Here is a 19510-nt window from a genome sequence, read left to right as displayed (position 1 = left end):
GCCTTTTGCTGAAGGTCAGTGTGAGCTCAAAGACACCAAAGTAGTTTGAACATTGATCTGAACAACATACAAGAAGGGAAATAGACCAGAGATTAAGGTAATTACATGGTATCTCTCAGAGCCAAACAGAATTGAGTTGGGGTACTGCACGGATGGCATTAGCAGCAGCCTAAAGACAGATGGCCCTCAAGGCCACAGCATATGGCTGTCTGTGCCCTGCTTGCCCTGCCCAGAGGATCCACAAGCCCGGCCTTGCCCCTTATTTCCTCTGTAGACTCCATGGCAGAGGCACAGGCCTGCTCCCTCTAAACAGGAACCGTGTCCCCTGTGGGCCAGCCGGAAGCTGCCTGTGTGGGCTTCCAGAAAAGGCAGGCACTGGCAGGCCCGAGCTGCCTCCTGCGCCTGGTGCGCCAACCACCCCCACAGCCTCGCCTGCGCTCTGTCTGGAACAGTCAGCACACAGCAGCGACAGGACACATCTGAGAGAACCACCCTGGGCGACGTGGGGGAGGCGCAGCCATGAGTGGGCTGGATCCCCCAAATCTCAGCGCTGAGCTGGGCTAAGCTGGTTGTCACGTTCCCGATGACAGGAGTCAAGCAAATGCCCGGAAACTAAGCCTCGGTCCTGCTTGCCAAGGAAGGGACCATCCCACACCCAACGTGATTTATGCCTCGCAGTAGCTCACGTGGCCCAAGCTTTTTTAGGAAGCTGGGAATCATGAATGAAGTGATCCTGAATTGCCGCACGGTGTTTCTTTCCCTAGCCTTCGCCCCCCATTCTCAGGTCATGCATATTTAGAATATTTAGACAGTGGTTTCATTCGCCCTGCCCTGCGGGTGAGCAGTGGGAAGGGGTGGCAGGAGGCTGGCTGCACCTGATTCCCTCCCGCCCCCACCCGAGGCCACGGCTGCTCCCTGGCACCTATCACTTCCACTCATCCAGAGCCAGGCACTGGGGAAGTGCCAGGGGAGAACACGGAAACAGGCGAGAGACGTGATGCGGGGCTGCCCTGGGGATGGAGGCGAGGGGAATGTTCTCCCCCAGCCAGGGAAGGCCCCCAGCTCCTCTGGCCTGCCTGCACCGGTGCTGGGAGGAGTGTCCACGGACCCAAAGGATGGGCCGCAAGGCTACCCGTGGGGAACTGCTTCTTGGCCACTGAGCAGTGAACCAGGTCCCCAGACTCAAGTCTCCCTCCCCTGTTGCTGCCCCCAGAACGTTTCCTCTCCCTTCCCTTGGGTCCAGAGGCCCGAATCGCTCACCCAGATTCGTATGCTTCTTCAAGTAGGACTGGAACTTCTCTGCTTTCTGGAGAATACCCTCAATCTTGCCGCCCTTGTAGACACATGCACGCCGCAAGCTGGTAAGAGCCTCTGATGCTTACTGAGGACTGACTGTGGGCCGGTCACATCTGTTTCTCATGTAATCCTCACGATGACAGACCCTATTACTACTGTGGTCACTGCTTACTGAGAAGAGAATGGAAGCAAGAGGTGAAGAAACCTCATCAAGTTCCCACAGTTAGAAAGGGTGAAGCCCGGACTCAAGAGGTCCAGGCAGGAGGGTTCACTCTCATCTGTCCTTTCGCCCACCCCACAAGGTCTAGCTGAAAGCCCACCTCCCAGGCCCAGGGTGTTCCATTCCAGAACTCCTGTGGCCTGTATCATTTATTTGGCACTTAACACGTGCTCAAGCACAGGCCATGGGGTGAACTCAGCTGAGCCTGGTTGCACAAGGACATTAAAACACTGCTCAGCCGGGGTGCCTGGGTGGCTCAGTTGGTTAAGCAACTGACTTTGGCTCAGGTCATGATGTCACAGTTTGTGGCACCCGCACCGGGCTCTGTGCTGACAGCTCGGAGCCTGGAGCCTGCTTTGGATTCTGTGTCTCCCTCTCTCTCTGCCCGTCCCCCACTTGTTCTCTCTCTCTCTCTCTCTCTCTCTCTCAAAAATAAATAAAGTGTAAAAAACAAAAACAAAAAAACATTGCTCAGTCATTAACAGTTGCTCCCGGGTGGTAATCAAGAAAAAATACTCCGTCCTTTGTTTTACCCCCAAATCATAGACAGCTAGCACATCTTTTTGGGAAGCTGTGACGTAAGCCTGATGTGATCAGGTATTGAAAGAGTATGGAGTAGGTAGGCTTTTTCTCCTTTTATCTCACTGCACTCAGCCCCTCTTATCCAGTTCACTGCCAAGCCCCGCAGAGCTATTTCCACACGCCCCTCAGTCACTCGTCTCCCTTGGCTCCCCCTCATGTGGCTCTACAGCAGACCCTCCCCTTCAACCTGCACACCCCAGCAATCTCGTCCATTTCTTCCCTTTCCAACCCAGATTCCACTCTGCTGCAGGAGCTTATCGTCCTCTAATGCACTTCTCATATGCTGCTGGAGGAACCAGAACACCACACAGCCTTCCTGGAGGGCAGGTGAGTACTGCCTGTCAAAAGGCTTAACATTCTGCAAATCCCGGAGCTAACAATTCAGTCCCTGTGCCTAACAATTCATTTATATGAGGAAATACTTGTGTTCACAGATGACCTGTAAAGATGTCCATCACAGCATCGTTAATAACAAAAAAAAATTGAGAACAACCTAAAAATATCCAGAATGGGGGATTGCTGGGGTGAATTATGATATTCACCCACGTGGCCATTTAAAATAATGGTTTAGGAGATTATTTAATGTTTTAGTATTCAGTGAAAAAACCTAGTTACAAAGTCGACTGTGATACAACACTACTTTCCGTCAGTATGTAGTGTTTAATGCATTCATGCATAAAAAAGCACAGGAAGGAGATTCACCAAAATGTTAACAGCAGTGTCTCCGAGGCTCTCCTACACAGGGATTAAGTTCAAGGTTCTGGGTTTACTCTTGGGCCCTTCACTTGTATGCACATTACTTAACCACTCTGTGCCTCAGTTTGCTTTACCCATAAAATGGGTATAATAATAATAATAATAATAATAATAATATATCTGTCATGGTATTGTGAAGATGAGCTAGACAGATAGATAGTGATTAGAACAATATCTGACATTGAGTGAATGCCCAATAAATTTTAGCTATTATCATTTTGGGGTAATGGGATTATGGAAGATTTTATTCTTCTTCGAACTCTTGCATATTATTTGTACTTTTAATAATTTATACAACAGCCATTTTTCTTTTCCCTGCAATTGAAAACTAAAGATTGAAGTCACCTAAACTTCAATTGAATATTCAATTTGAATAACTCATGCCCTGTATAGTCTGGAAGGAGCTGTTGAGAACTGCCAGCTTGAGGAAAACCCATGCACATGATGGACATCCTTACACCCTCAAGCTGGCTTTGGTACCAGAAACCTTTGAGCTTGCTGGTCTGGGCAGCTAGGAGGCTAGGGGGAGGGTTGAGGACTGGATGAAGGAAGAGAAAAAACAAAGGCAGGGGCCACCTGATAGACATTCAGCTCCAGGTAGGTGGGAACCCCTTCTCTGACACCCCTGCACCACCCTGGCCGATGCTTGGGGCTCAGGGGAAGGGTCCAGCAGGAAAACATTGGTGGCTGGAATGGACACCCACAGCTGGATCAGGCCCAAGGCAACGTCTGTATCATAAGTTCTGATTTCATGCACACAAAATGCAGCTCTGAGAAAGTACTCTCCATAAATGGGATGGGAGGAGTGTTATTATAAACACCTATTTGAAAACCTCCCTCTGTTGAAAGCCTAGCAAACTCCGTCTCAACTATGAAGTCTCAATTGGGCATCACTTACTCTATGAAGCCTTACTGATTCCTCCTTCCTCTATGCTTCTAGTGATACAGGTCAGTCCCTAATAAGAACATTCTATCTTTTTGCACTCACTATTTCCTGGCTTGACCCTCTCCCCTCTAGTTGCTAAGTTCCTAGAGAGAAAGGTCTGTACATATTTATCCTGAGCAAAGGATCTGGTACATAGAAGATTCCCAAATAGTGCCCATTGAATCACTGAATGACATCGGAGGAGCACAAGGTGGCATCTGGAGCCCAGGGCACTAGCTCTGCCCACACTGTGTCACCAAGAGCAGGTGGCTTAACTTTCCAAGGCTTCTGTGTTCTGCAAAATGGAGGAAGAGCAGATAAGGTCCCTTCTGGTCCTGAAATTCTCTGATACTCGTCACTGGGGCCTCATTGGAAACAGTTCTCTTCTTCCCACTCTTTCCGGAGATGATTTTCTGCAATGTTAGGTGGGAGCAGATGGGGTGGGCGGGGAGCTGCTGGGAAGTTCAGAGGAGGAGAGCGCTGCAGGACTGGCCCAGCTCCCCCCGCCCCAAAGCCCTCTCGCTCTGAGTCCAGCTCTGAGTCCATGGGCCCAGGACCACCTCCCTAGAGGTCAAAGGAACAGTAACTCCCAACTGGCGTCCACAGCAAATCTAGCTCAGAGGGCTTTGGATAGCGTTTGAGCTGAGTTGAGGGGACGCATCGGGGAGAAGGAAAAGCGTTTGGAAAAGAGACACTCCCTGCAGGCTTTAACTGAAATCAAGGTCATCAGCCTGTTTCCAGTTGTCTAGATGAGCCTGCTGCCTTTTAGAGGCGATCCCGGCACTGAGTGGCTCCAAAGTCCTATCTGATTCTGAAAGGCCAGAATCTTGAGTCTATGCATCTCAGAGTCAGAATAAGCCTGGATGTAGGGGAAGAAGAAGGTAAAGCATCAGGATCATAACCACCACCACAATACTCGTTTACTGAGCGCTTACTCTATGTCCAGCACTACAGTCAGTCTTTATGTACATTTCCCCAATTAATCAGCCCAACCACTTTATAAGTGGGAATTAGTGTTATCCCCACTTTACAGACGAAGAAATAGAGGCACAGAACTTAAGACATCTGCTCATGCTTACCCAACCAGTATAGAGTGGCAGGGTCAGGTTTTGACCACAGAGAAGGGGAGTCCAGGGACCAAGCCCACAGTGGGGAGACAGACACTATGCAGAAGAATAGTAAGTATTGGGGTGGGAGTGGAATGAGGAAGAAGTGTCCGCAGCAGAAGGGAGGTCACCGAAAGCCAATTTCCCCTGCCCCATGGAGGAGGGCTAGCCCCAGACCCGTCCTTCTCTCTTTTGATATGACACTCTACTGATCCTAAAAAGACCCCCAGAGGCCACCTAATGCACCCATTCTATAGAGGAAGAAACTGAGGATGGGAGCGAAACTGAGATCTGCCTCGGGTCTCATCGCTACTGGTGGCAAAGCGAGAACGAGAACTCAAGGTATATAGTCTCATGTGCTTTCTGAGCCAGAGAGCTATATTTTTTAAAATCAATGATTTAATTACTCTGTGGTGTCATCCTGTAGAATGGGGAAATAAGTCAGGCCTGCTGGCTTGTGTGACAGAGCCCTCATGATAGGTGCTTTCTGCATCAATCACCCAGGCTGCTTTCATGCTGCATCTGCTTTGGCACCAGGCAGTTCTCAGGAAGGCCCATCATAATCCACCACAGGTCAGCGAAATGTGCACATGCCCCTAAAATGTTAATCATGAGCCCTTTCTCGTCCAATCACTTCTTCAAATGCACCGTGGGCACCATGCCCAGCATGGTCTTGCCAAGACTGGGTGCACATCTGGAGCTGTGTGATAATGACTGTGTAGCACAGTGTGGGCTCTAACAAAATTATAACCCAGTTGCCCGATGAAATCACTGGGAGTGGAAACAGTGATTATGCTGGACAAACACAGTCCCATTGCTACCTGTTCTAGCTGGCCTATGGGCAGCTTTCAGCCTCAGCATTAGCTGTCCTATTTGCTATAGCAAAAGAGAAGGAGGAGGAAGAGGAGGAGAAGGAGAAGAAGGAGAAGGAAAGGAAGAAGAAGGGGGAGGAGAAAAAGAAGGAAGATGGGGAAGAGGAAAAGAAGGAAGGAAGGAAGGAAGGAAGGGAGGGAGGGAAGGAGAGGAGGAGGAGAGGAATGGAGGAAGGTGGGGAGGGAGGGAGGAATAGAGAAAGAAAGGAAGAAAGGAAGAAAGAAAAAGCCCCAGACTTGGAATCTGAAAGAAAAGGGGGAATTCGCCACTCCCCAACCTGCACGCTCCAGGCCCACCTCCCCAGTGGTTGCAACTTCTCATGGACCCCCTTCCCTTCAACGGCCAGCCCCTCGGTCTCTCTGGGACACAGCACAACATTGGCTGCAGCCATGTTTATTATTAACACACCAAAGAAGATAAATGCTCCTTTAGATAAAGGATTGTCCCAAAGGAAGCCTAGGGAACAGGCTCCACTGAGAATGGGGAGCGACAGGACCCACTTCAGACAGGGCCCTTCCGAATGCAGGGCCTCCTCCGCTGTCTGCGAGGCCTGGGTCTGCAACATCGATGAGCTGTTGTGCCTGGGTTCTGACAGCCCTGGGGTGTGAACAGCCCCCAGGCCAGCTGGAACTCAGCTCTTGGCTTCAGAGGCCTGTCGCATTGCCAAGTTGGCAGAACTTTCCCGAAGCAATGTGGTGTGGGCTCAGTACTAATTTCAGCCACGTGATCATCTCAGTGCTTTTTAAGGTGGGCGGGTTTGTGGGTTGGTGCCGGGATGAGAACAATTACTTGTCCAGGAAGCAGGAAATGACATCATATTGGCAGTGAGAAGGCCAGGCATGGTCTGTCTTAAACAGGTCTGGCCCTCTTCAGCCCCAGAGATGTGTTCTGAGCCTCCCTGGGGCCAGAAGGATGGGCAGCCCTGTGCTCTCAGCCTGTGCAACTCTGTAGCACAGTCACCAGTTGCACCTGGGTGCCGTGCCCATGAATGTCACACCAGAAGTAACAACATCAAGGTTCATCAAGGGAGTGAGTTCGGGGAGTGGGAGACCCGGAGCCAGGTAATAGAGACAAGGAGGCATTTAGCTAGCAGAATACCAGAGAAAGCCAGTGCTACAAAGGACCTCGGAGAACGTCTAGCCCAGCCTTCTGGTCAGATGAGGAAGCAGCCCAGAGAGGACAAGTAACCTGCCTAAGGCACACAGTTACCAAAGGGCAAGACTAGAAGCCTGTTATCTGCCTCCCACTCCGTGGTAGAGCTCTTTTCACCCATCTCTGCCGCTGGCCTTCATAAGTGATTGTGTCTACACACACACACACACACACACACACTCACACACACACACACTCACACACATGCCTGTTTCTTACTAATCTTCACTGAAGTCCCTTAGTGCCAGTGACCAAGTTGGCAGGTACAAGAGAAATAAATCACCAGGTGGGTAGACCCCAGTGTTATGCCCAGAGAAACCTGAGCTTGGCTGGAGAGCCCAGATAGACACATAGTCAGCAGTTAGCACCCAAAGAGGCCAACAGCAGTCCCTGAGATATGGAGTGTCTCAGCCATTTAGCCATCTCAAAATCCCTGGGGGCTACAACCACCCCATCAGCCATGGTGGCTCCTTCTGGCTACGAACTGGCCGGATCATGCCTACATCTCAAGGAGCAGGCTGAAAAGCTCCTCCTCTCTGCCCTGAGATTCCTTACACATCCTTGATGCAGTTGGGTTGGGGGAACCCCCTGAAAATCCACTTCAGTGGATGGCACAGACTTCAATTTCTCCAGAGCTTGGAGGAGGAACACCCGAGGTGAGGGAGCAGCCAGTGCTTTCCAGAGAGGCTGGGGCTTCCCCGGCAGTGGGGTTTGGGTAGCACAGAGAAGACTGAAGTATAGGATAAAAGAGAGGAGGTGGGGTGAGGGGGACCAGGAAGGCACTGGCTCTGACATTTCCTGACCCTGAGATATGTTTTAGTAGGAGATCCACAGTTTTCTCTCTAACCAACTTGACACAGAAGCGTGAGAGCAAGGATACCCCTTCCAGGCAGCAGGCAGGCAGGATTCTGGGGCTCTGGGGAGAGCAGTCCTACTGGGTCCTTGTGGGGCTTGATGGGACAGGGCCCAAACCCCAGAAACTTCTGTCAGCAGTCTGGCTTCTCTCCACAATCTGGGAGCAGGTGGGGAGAGAATGTCTCATTCTCAGACCCGTTTCCTATGGGTCCCTTGAAACTTCCCCATGGTTTATTAGTGCTGGAGAGAACAGCTTTCAGAGACACCGCCTGCCAGACACTGGAGCCAACACGATCTGAGCAAACACGTTGACAAATGGGAACTGGGACTAAGAATGGGACTAAGGAACACAGGGAGAGGTGGGAAGTGCTCTATGCATGCTCACCTTGACCTTTGTTGCAGGTAGAAAATGGGGGAAATAATAGACCTTACCTCCTAGGAGTGCTGTGGATTTGTACAGTGTATACATATGAAGACACAAGACTACAGAAGTATTTTGTCCAAAGGTCACATAGCTAGAAGGTAGCATCTGGGGATTTGAACCTAGGACTCTTATGACTTGAGACATGGAGCTGTGGACCATGTGATACCTTCCACTCCCCTTGAGGGTAGCTCATACTATGATGGTCTGTGTCCTCACTGGACTGCAAGCAACTGGAAGGCAAGGGTGATATCCTTACCCCAGACTCAGCATTTAAGAGCAGCTTGGGGAACAGAAGGGCATGACCAATGACAGCTGCTAATGGTGATGCTTCACTTCGAGGCCTGGGAGACTGTGCTGAGATTCTGGCCAGGGACTGCCCTCAGTGTATAGCTGTCAGTGCAGCTACCCTGCCCCTCTGGGTTCTGGGTTGTCAAGAGGGGCAGCCATTCTAAGTGGAAATCCTCTCGGAAGAGAGTCAGGCATGCATGGCAATGGGGGGATGCCAAGAGGCAGATGGCAGGAGGGAAAATTCACTACAATTCTGGAGTGGTTCGAGAGCCACGACTGTGTTCCCAGGGATAGTCGATGCAGACATGCTGAAAAAATGGCTGCCAACCCTCCCCAGACCCGAGAAGGTGCCAGGACCCCTGACACCCACTCTAAGAGGGAGATGACCATAGAGATGGCTTCTAGCTCCCTAGTAGTGTGCATGTATGTCTGCGACTATTAATCAGGAGGTGTGGTGTCTCCTGGACCTTCCCACTAAGATGTGGAGGGGAGCCAGCCAAGAATGGGATACCCGCTCCTGCTGACTCATGTGGGAATGAGTCAGGACAATCCAGGATGTTTCTCCAGAAGCCTTGAAGTCCTGGGCAAGAACTGAGGACTTGGGGTGGAGACAGCATTTTCATCTTTTCTTTTGGGGGGAATAAGAGCCCTTTGGCCTCAAAGGCAATGTGATATATTGTCACTGTGAAAAATGGTTAATGAAAATGTAGGATGGATGAAAAGAAGCAGGACATCAAGGGAGCCTGAATATCCAAACAATCTTAAAAGAAAAGAACAAAGTTGGAAGTCTTACACATCCTGATTTCCAAACTCCGTCCAAAGCTACAGTAATCAAAACAGTGCAGTAGACTTCAGGACAGACATTTGGGTCAGTGAACAGAATAAAGAACCCAGAAATAAGCCCTTGTGAATATGGCCAAATGATATTTGACAAGAGTGTGAAACCATTCAGTGGGGGAAGGGACAGTCTTTACAACAAATGATGCTAGGAAAATTGGTTCTCCATGTGCAAAAAAATGAAATTGGACTCTTATAATGTCCACAAAAATTAACTCAAAATGGATCAATGACCTAAATGTAAGATGTAGAAGTATAACACTCTTAGAAGAAAACATGGGGCAAAATCTTCATGATATTGGGTTTGGTGATGATTTCTTGGATATGACACCAAAAGCACAGGCAACAACAGAAAAAATAATAAATTGGACTTCATAAAAATTAAAAGCTTTTGCGCACCAACAAAACTCTTTCAACAGAGTGAAAAGGCAACCCATGGAATGGGAGAAAATAATTGTAAATCAATCACATCTGATAAATGGTTAATACCCCCAAATATATTCTGGATGGACCCATACAACTCAACAATAAAAACAGACAACTCAACTTTAAAATGGGCAAAGGACTTGAATGGACATTTCTCCAAAGAAAATGTACAAATGACCCATAAGCACAAGAAGAGATGTTCAACATCACTAACTGTGGTTATTATTTTAAAAACCCAGAAGATAACAAGTATTGGTGAGTATGTAGAGAAGTTGGAACCCTTGTCCACTGTTACTGGGAATGCAAAATAATGTCGCTGCTGTAGGAAACAGTACGGCTATTCCTCAAAAAAGTTAAACACAGAATTACTACCCGATCCAATAACTCCACTGCTGGGTCTGTACCCAAAAGAAATTAAAGCAGGAACTTCAACAGCTATTTGTACACAGTGTTCATAGCAGCGTTATTTACAATAGCCAAAAGGTGGAAAAAACCCAAATGTCCATCGACAGATGGCTGGATAAATAAAATAGGGGCTGCGCATATAATGGAATATCATCTAGCCCTGTAAAGAAGTGAAACTCCCACACATGCTGTAACATGGATGGAGCTTGAAGACATTACGCTAAAGTAAAATAAGCCGGTCACAAAAGAACAAATATTGTATGATTCTACTTATATGAGATTCCTAAGTCGTCAAATTCATAGAGACAGAAGAAAGAACAGAGGTTGCCCAGGGCTGGAAGAAATGGGAAAGGGGAGCTATTTTATGGGCACAGAGTGTTAGTTTGGGAAGAGGAGCAAGTTCTGGAGATGGATGGTGGTGATGGATACCCAATAATTAATTTATTTAATGCCACTGAATAATGCACTTAAATAAGGTTAAGATGGTGAATTTTATCTATGTCTTACTGCAATAATAATAATTTTTTAGAAGAAGTAGGATAATGGAGTCAGGGAGACCTATGCACTCTTGTTCTGAGGAGTCCACTCCCCCCATCGCCCCCCACCCCCGCCCACCACCCGCCAATCCGGAACATAGGGTTCTTGCCTAGGAGGTACATTCTTGGGGATCACTGACAAACCAGAGCTACTCAGGGATGCAGACTGGGCATAAGCCACAAGAGGAGAGGCCAAGGAACCTGGGGATGCAGTCCTGAGAGGAGGGCAGCCTTTCTTCACTTGGCTGAAAGGCAGACATGAAAACATCCAGGGTGTTTGTTAGCAGAGGACTGCAATGGACAAGCAGAAGTCCCAGGGAGAGTGTATGGGTTTTAATTGCAGGAAGAGCTTTCTGAAAACCAGTGCCCCTTAGCACTGGGATGGCTGAGCTGGGTGGTTGGGAACCACCCACCGTCAAGAAAGGCTGGATTCAAACCAAGGCTGGAGAAGCAACTGATGTGGACACTGTGGAAAGGATCCCTGTGACAGTCGACTGGTCCTACTAACCCCCATGAGCCCTAGCTGTGATCCTTCAAGCCTTGATCTCTTAGGGGCCAGGTTGGTTGCCCTTGGTCTTGGAGACACAGGAAGCCCATTCCAAGAATTAGGAGCCTCGCACTCTAGTCCCAGCTCTATCAGTGGTTGGCTGGTTGGTATTAGATGAATCACCACCTCTCTGAGCCCTCAGTTCAGTCCCCTGTGCAATTAACCCCTGCCTGCCATCCTTCACCTTGCCTCCCCCAGAAGTGTGCTGGGGATGAAGTGAAGCCAAGGACTCTTGAAGAGGACAGCCCAGATACCCTACCAGCCCTTCCCCCTCCTCCCCACTTCTACTTTCCCTTCCTCACAGATCAGGGCTGGTAGTGTTTCTCAGGGTGCAGTTTGCACACCACGGGTGGCACACAGGATGCTAATGGTGATACAGGAGGGTTATCTAATGTTACGTATTTGTTTTCACATGTGCTGATATTTATAGGAATTGATAACAGTTTTTTGTGATAGTGATATCTGCTTTCTTTTAAAAATAAACCTACAAGTAAATATATAAGTTGCCAAAAGTGAGTTAAAGAAGACTAAGTACACAAAGAAAATTGCTTACATGAATAAGACAAGACTCTTAAAGATGGAATGTGAGCGGCTGGGGTTCGGGAGCCTCCAGTGGTTGAGGGGATACCACAGCCTGTCTCCCTGGTCCCCAGCAACAGATTCCCCCCAGGTTTGGCAGTCAGATACAAAGAAAACCAAAAGGTGAAGGCTTTGGGTTGGCTCTGCTACCTGGTTTTCTTAAGGTGCCAGGTGTAGCGATTTTACCAACCAATTGAGAACAATTGAGAAATTGAACTTGGGCTCTAGGATCTTCCACCCACACAACTTCATTCCACCCTAACTGAGTTAGTCATCATCCCCTTCCTTCTTTTGGAACCTCCTGTCCCTGCTTTTTCTCATGGCTACCTTTACCCTATGGGCTCCATGAAGGAAAAGGGTGGCCCTGACCAGGCATTCACCCCGACGTACTAGGAATATGCGGGGCATTTTCCCATGTTTAAAGAGAACCCAGAGAAGGAAAAGTCACCTCCGTGGCAAACGTCAGGCACTGTGTCATGCAGGAAGGGTAATGTTCTTGCCAGGGCAGCAGTCCTAAAGCTACACAGCTCACCAGCAACCACAGGTGCCGTGTCTCTAACTAAGCATGATATATGAGATCCCCTATAGAGGAACCATCTAGAAACCTGATCAAGGTCCAGTCCCTCTGCCCCTGCCATTTTCTGCTGATCACCTTGGCCAAAAGGTCAGTCGGTCAGCCTAGAACACCTACCCTCCTTGAAGAGCAGGCACAAAAGAAGGTTCCAGCTATTTATCAGACAGAGCTTCAGGAGATGGTCCTGGAGGTGGGGAGAGAGGAGCAAAGCTACCCAGCTAATGACTCACTAACCCTTGGAGGATAAAATATGCACTAAAAAGTCCCCTTCTTAAGCCGCCATCCCACGACTTAAAGTATTTTCATCTGTCAAACTGCATGGATGAAGAAATAATTATCTTCCCCATTTTGACCATTAGAGGCTCCCCTGCAGCAACCAAATATCAAGTGGGTATAATTCCAGGGGAAAAGCAAAGAGAGTTTACCTTTTGTTTACCAATGCAGTCCTCTGAGTATTCGAAGATTCCTTTTTTCATTCCTTCTTTCAGAATCCAGCCTGGAATTACTAAAACTCCAGTGCCTCCAGCTCATAAAAGGGCAGGGGGCCCAGGCGGTCTGATTCAGGGACAAGGTCAGCGGGTGTCTTTGTCCTTCCTTTAAGAGGCAAGAACACTACCCTGGATGATTCTTGTGGAAAGCTGGGGAGCTATGGGGTCACATGAATTCTTTCTTAATGGTGACTTCTCATAAGCTCTTCTAACAGGGGAACCCTAGATTTTCATGTGACCAAAGCAAACGGTAGCATGAAGAACTAAATAGTGGGAAAAGGCCAAAAAAAAGGGGGAGCCTGGGAGAATAGACAGGAAGATAGCCAGCTTGACAACTTGCTAAGGATTATTCCTAGTAAAGAGACTGGATCAAGAAGTAAAGATACATACGTAAAGTTTTGACGAAAATCTATGAAATTCACCCCAGTTGAAAAGACAGGCATGGGGTATGGGCAGATAATTCACACAGGCACACACACACACACACACACACAACACAATACCAATGACCAATAAACACAATAAACACATGAAAAATATCCAGCCTCACCAATAACCAAAGAGAGAACATTGTAAAACCCCCTTTCCTAGCCAATTAGAAAATTAAACAATACTAAGAATTGAGGGTGAGGAAAGTGGGTGCTTTTGCATAGCTGGTGGGGTTGTGCACTGATGTACCCTTTCTACAGCATTTTGGAAATGCCCATTAAAAGCTTTAACCATGTGCATTCTATTTGACCTGGAAATTCTATTTAGGAATTTATCCTAAGGAAAGAATCGTTTGTCTGTGCAAAGATTTGGGTGTATTATTTATATCAACAATAAAATTTTGGAGGGGGACACGACGTCAATATCCAACATAAGGGATTCAGTGAATGGATGATGGTGCCCCTCTATACAAGGACACTTCACAGCCACTGCAAGCAGGGGTGTTGAGCCATATTTAATGGCATCGAAACAAACATGCTCTAAAACAGGATGTGGTACCAGTCCATTCTCTCAAACTATGCATAGAAAAGACTAGAAATGGGGGCACAAACATGTAACCAGTGATGTTTCTCCAGATGATGGAATTACAGGTATTCTTTTTTTTTTTTTTTAATGTTTGCATATTTCTGTTTTCTAAATTTTCTGCAATGGTCAAATTTGGCTTTTGTCATAAGAGAAAGATCAATAGCAACTCTTTTTTTTTTTTTTTTTTTTTTTTTAAAGAAACAGTGAAGTTGCAAGGAATTATGGTGGGGGCCACAGAGGAACAAGGCAAGTTCAAGATTAGCTGGAAGGTAGGAAATCAGAGGTAGACAGAGAAAGGCGAGCTAAAGCCCAGTGGACACAGAATATGCTTATTTCTGCCCAGCTGGGCTGCAAGAGAGGACGGAACCTGAGACGACAGGGCACACGCTGGAAGGCAGAATCTAAGGAGTGCGTCCGCCTTTTGTTACTCTGTTGAGCGACCCCGGCAAAGTCACATGGCTATCAAATGCCTTCACCTCCAAAAGTCTATGACACTCTGCAAGCAAGGTGCTATGATGGTGGTGCCCACGTGTTATGTCTCCGTTTTTGGAAAGGCAACTATGTCCAATAATGAGGTGAGGTGAGGTCAGAACTTTAGGGGACAGAGTGTGATTAAAACAGGCCACGGGATACGGTGTGTGTTTTTACATGATTTGTTCCCCCGCCTCCTGTTGAGCTAAAATGCCCGAATTTAAGGCCTTTGGCCAGAGATGCACTTGAAATTAGTCGTTTCCCTCCTCATAGAATCAGGAGGAGGTAGGGACAGCTTGATGGAGCCCCTGTAGCTGTGAGTTCTGATTCCCATCTGCCCTGCCCTGGCCATAGCTCACCTTCTTCTGGGCATCAGAAGAAGGGCTAAGAGATAGGAAGACGGAGGCAGCTGCCTTTGAACTCAGAGAGGACTCTAGGTAGATACTCATCAACAAGAAATGTTGAAAACACAGGATATGCCCAGGGCTGCTCCCACCCCTCCATCATGCCTCCTGGTTCGTTTGCATTTCCCATTTCCTTGAGTCCCCAGAGCACATAAGCTTGCTCTTGGGGAGGTCATGTGGAAAAGATGGGGCTTCAGCTGGGCCCCAGCCGACTGGAAGACCCTGGACAAGTGGCAAAGGGGACACGGGACTGCCCAGAGCAAGACAGGGTTGGGGGCCAGCCCAGGCAGGGAAGGACGGCAGGCAGGCCCGCCTCGGCACTGACCTCGGGGCATGTCCATGGGGTTGAAGCTGGCTAGCAGGTCACGGCACCACTGACGGTCACCTTCCACCTTGCTCAGCCAGTTGTTGCAGTTGAAGTAGTAGCGGAGGTGAGGCCGCTTCATGTCGGTCACGATCACACGATCCAGGTACCAGCTGGCGTTCAGGCCGGTGTTGTCATGCTCGATCCTGGGGCAGAGGCAGACACCCACATGTCATTGGCAGCAAGAGATGATACCCTTCCACACTGGCACACCCAAATGTTCACTCCAAAGAGAGGTTCCCTCATTTTGTCGCGGTCGCTTTCCCCCTCGAGCCTCAGTTTCCTCATCTGCAAAATAGGAATACCTTGCAAGGTAGATGTGCCTATTAATGAGTGTTAACGTTGTGACATCACCTGCAAGGTAATATTGCCTTCCGCGGAAAGTCCAGGATTGCCCAGGCTTGCAGTGGGACCATCTTGAGCTTCACTTCTCTCCCTGATCCCCAGACCCCCAGAGACCCCCAGACACTCCCCTTAGTCTCTCCACCCAGAGGATACCCTGTAGCCATCTACACTGATGTTGCCTCACAGAAATATCACATGAGCTTGCATGTGTGAGCCATGTACATAGGTTTAGATTTTCTAGATATCTAGAAGCAAAAAAAAAAAAAAAAAAAACAAACAAAAAAACAGGTGAAGTTCATTTTAATAATACATTCTATTTCATCCATTTATCATTTCAACATGCAACCGTGTGACAGTTTATCAGTGCAATATTTTATATTCTCATACTAAGTTTTCAAAACTCCATTGTGCTCATATATGTACGGTGCATCTCAATTTGGAGTAGCCACATTTCAAGCACTCAGGAGCCACATGTGGCCAGGGGCTACTGGATCGGGCAGCATAGATCCACACTCTTCAAAATCTGGCCCCCCAAATTTCCTGCACTTCTGATAGTGCCCCTTATCCTTGGCAATCCCAGTTTTTTCTCTGAGGTCAGTTTCTCCCCCAGACCTTGACCCCTGCATAACCTCACTTTATGCCAAACATCACCTCCCTGTGCACTGCAGTGGGGCCTTATCTTTGCAGGCCCTCATGGGACAGACACAGCTCACAGCACACAGCCCCGATGGACCGATGACCCATGACGTGCCCGAGGATGTGTGCCTCTGTCTGGCACGGAGCCCAGCACCTAGTGGGACCTGAGCATAGCGGTTGCCTTTCCCCACGGCAAAACCCTCTTCCCGACCCTCCCCTTCCCTGTTTGTCACACCCTTCCCTCACACACCAGTGCCGGGGCCCTCATTTGTCCCTTTTTTCCAAGAAAGACAGTGCATGGTCCTATACTTTCTAGTGGGAGGAAGACAACTTAGGACTGAGGCGGCCAGGCCCTAGCCTGGGTGCAGTCAGACCCCAGATGATGACATTCTGACAAATGGGCATGAACTTGAATGGGTGTGGGTCGTAGGGAGGGAGGAAGGAGGGGCGAAAGCAGGGCAATTGAGGACTCTTCCTTGGCAACCAGGCTGATAGAATTATCCTTCCCAGCACACTCACACAGACGCCCCCAGAGAGAGGCAAGCTCTCTGTCATAAGGCACCCTGCAATGTGACCCAGCATCTCTAATACTGGCTGAGTGCCAGTTACCGTCTGAGCACTAACTTGCTGAGTCCTCCCTAACTCTAGGTGGTAGGGATCGTTATTACAAATGAGGAAACTGGGGCTTGGAGAGGAAATGCCCGAAGTTCCACAGCTAGCAAATGGAAAGGCAGAAGTTTGAACCAAGGCAATCTGGACTCAGAAGCCACTCTTAACCACTATGCTAGTGCCTCTTAGAGCATATTTCCCAAGTTTGTGAGAAATTGTCTTAAGTAGTCTCAACACAGAGAAGTGAATCTCTAATGGGCAAGTTTAGGGAGCCACGACTCAGCATGGGTGGGAAAGATCTGGGCCTTCAGTCACCCCTCAAATGACACCAGGGAGTAATTGACATCCAGAAAGTGTCAGTAGTGACATCAGTTCCTAATCTACTGGTTTTCATCTCACTTCCTTCCTGGTCAGGGGCCAGATTCTGACCTGATTTTGTAGATGAGGCCCACGTTGTTGGTTCTCACCCGGAAGACGTCGACATTGGCTTTCTCAAAGGCAGATTCACTCCTACAACGAACACGTGCACACTTAGTAATCTGCACTTGGCTCACAAGCCTGGGAGGAGAGCCAAGGGCTGGCATCCCCCTTCTTCCTCCACCATCCCAGTCCTGGGAAGTGCTATGAGTAACCACTCCCATTCTGAGACTCCTTTCTGACAGAGGGCAAGGTCGGTTACTACCCGTTCCTTGCTTTCACACTCAAGTTGTCCTGTGATGTTCGCCACACATCACTAAGGCAGGTATGGTGGGCAACAATTAGCCCCATTTTACAAACAAGGAAACTGCCAATTGATCGCAGGTCTGGGATCAGAACCTGGATCCCCAAAGTCATGACCCAATGCCCTCTGGCTGCTCTGCGTTGGGACAGCGGAGGAGGAAGGAGGCCATAGTGAACGCCATGGTGCTCTTGGGTCTGCAGGCCCCCGGGCCTCTCCTCACCTGCCTTGCTCTTGCTGGGGGGAGTTGCAATGGCAGCCCCAAGCGGATGTGGAGCTTGGGTGGTGGCCCATGGTCCTGCCATTCCAACAAGAAAGGAAACGCTCAACCAAAAAACCAGCAACCAGGGAGGCGGGTGGTGAGGGAATGCGTATCTGGCGTCACAAAGACGGTGTGAACAAAAGCAAGTACACCTGAGATGTTCCTCAACAAGCTGCCTGGGTGGGTCCAGACTCTGGAGCATCCTAGGTTGCATCAGCTTAGACACAGGAGGGCTGGAGCAGCCTCACCCGGAGTCCTCCGGGAGCAGAAACCTGAATCTCGCACGGACATCTGCTGTGTGCTCTGTGTGGGCTCGGACCCGGCCATCCAGTTCCACTCACAGCTCTTCCTGCCAACACAGCGACGCCCTCCCCCGGAGGCCGGAGAGCCGTCGACCTCCCCCGGGGCTTCCAGCCAGGGCTCTCGTCACCAGCACTCAGCCCACGGGAAAGAAAAGTGTGGAAGACAAACACATATAATAACTAGGCCATCACTGTGCTTCCAAATAAAGACAGAGGGGAAGAGCCTTCCCTCTAAGGCAACAAGGCTCAGACTTGGTAACAGAAGGCCTATAAGTTCTGCACACTCCAAAGCTGTGGTTCTCTGCAAACAGACCCACTTTAGCAAATAGTCTGTCCCGAGAAGTTTCCTTCAGGTGGGCATGTCGTGAGACATGAGGCCTAAGGTCCTCCAAAAGCAGGGCAGATCTCATGAAATTAAGTGGAAAATGTACACTGAGGGGTGCCTGGGTGGCTCAGTCAGTTAAGCATCCGATTTTGGCTCAGGTCATGATCTCACGGCTTGTGGGTTTGAGCCCCGCGTCGGGCTCTGTGCTGAGAGCTTGGAGCCTGGAGCTTGCTTCGGATTCTATGTCTCCCTCTCTCTCTGCCCCTCCCCTGCTCGCACTCTGTCTCTCTCTCCCTCAAAATAAATAAACATTAGAAAAAAATTTTTTTAATGTACCCTGAGGCAGGCTTGTTGGGGGGAAAGAGGCCCCAAGTTGTGGTCTGGGCACCGAGGGGGAGGAGGAGAAAGTGATGGAAACTTCTGGCTTTTTGCTCGAGTGAAAGGGCCCCTTCTCTGGGGTTGCTGCACATACCTGTGAGAATCTTATCTCCAAAAGTGATGAACAATAACCCCATGTTGTGCTGCAGGGTAAGAGCAGATGTGCAACGACGTGGAAAACACAGGAACGTCAAATCTAAGCACCATCAGGCTTGTGTGGGTGGGATATAAGGAAGTGAACAAGAGGTATTTTCAACCTATGAGACCAGGAAATAAATGTGTAGAATAGACAAGGGTCTCTACACCAGATAAATACCCTAAGAAATAGCCACCCTGGGAGGCTGTGAGGTAGAATATTACGCAGCCACCAAAAACTCCCATTGTAATGTTAATGGAACAGGAACAGGTTTATGATATGGGCTTAAAAGAAAAAGCAGTTGCAAAAGAAAATGTAGGAACACCACGGGAGGCCAGCTGCTTTTAAAAACAATGAAGAAGGGGGCGCCTGGGTGGCGCAGTCGGTTAAGTGTCCGACTTCAGCCAGGTCACGATCTCGCGGTCCGTGAGTTCGAGCCCCGCGTCGGGCTCTGGGCTGATGGCTCAGAGCCTGGAGCCTGTTTCCGATTCTGTGTCTCCCTCTCTCTCTGCCCCTCCCCCATTCATGCTCTGTCTCTCTCTGTCCCAAGAATAAATGTTGAAAAAAAAAAAAACAATGAAGAAGAAGGATTTATACAAAACATCATGTCTCGATGGTAAGAGTATTATGAAGTGTTGCTTATGTTTTCTGGTCCGTGTATGTATTTTCTAAGGTTG

General features: G+C 48.9%; 1 protein-coding gene and 1 long non-coding RNA gene across 2 annotated transcripts in view; one reads left to right on the top strand and one right to left on the bottom strand.

Annotated features, from left to right (window-relative positions):
• LOXHD1 (lipoxygenase homology PLAT domains 1) overlaps positions 1-19510 on the bottom strand; it is a 160612-nt gene that overhangs the window by 135976 nt on the left and 5126 nt on the right. Inside the window, exons 3-4 of the mRNA XM_040478489.1 lie at positions 17142-17222; positions 15084-15268 (exon numbers count right to left, since the gene is read on the bottom strand). Of these exons, the coding sequence (XP_040334423.1) occupies positions 15084-15268; positions 17142-17222 (266 nt within the window). The remainder of the gene's footprint in view (positions 1-15083; positions 15269-17141; positions 17223-19510) is intronic.
• Positions 1250-14496, top strand: LOC121032972 (uncharacterized). Its single transcript, XR_005791630.1, has 3 exons — positions 1250-1361; positions 2332-2425; positions 14082-14496. It is a non-coding gene; the product is annotated as an uncharacterized LOC121032972 (long non-coding RNA).

The sequence above is a fragment of the Herpailurus yagouaroundi genome, unplaced genomic scaffold (genome assembly GCF_014898765.1).
Source record: "Herpailurus yagouaroundi ecotype Mexico unplaced genomic scaffold, PumYag 142, whole genome shotgun sequence".
Taxonomy (NCBI): Eukaryota; Metazoa; Chordata; class Mammalia; order Carnivora; family Felidae; genus Herpailurus; species Herpailurus yagouaroundi.
This window is presented reverse-complemented; position numbering and strand designations above follow the sequence as displayed.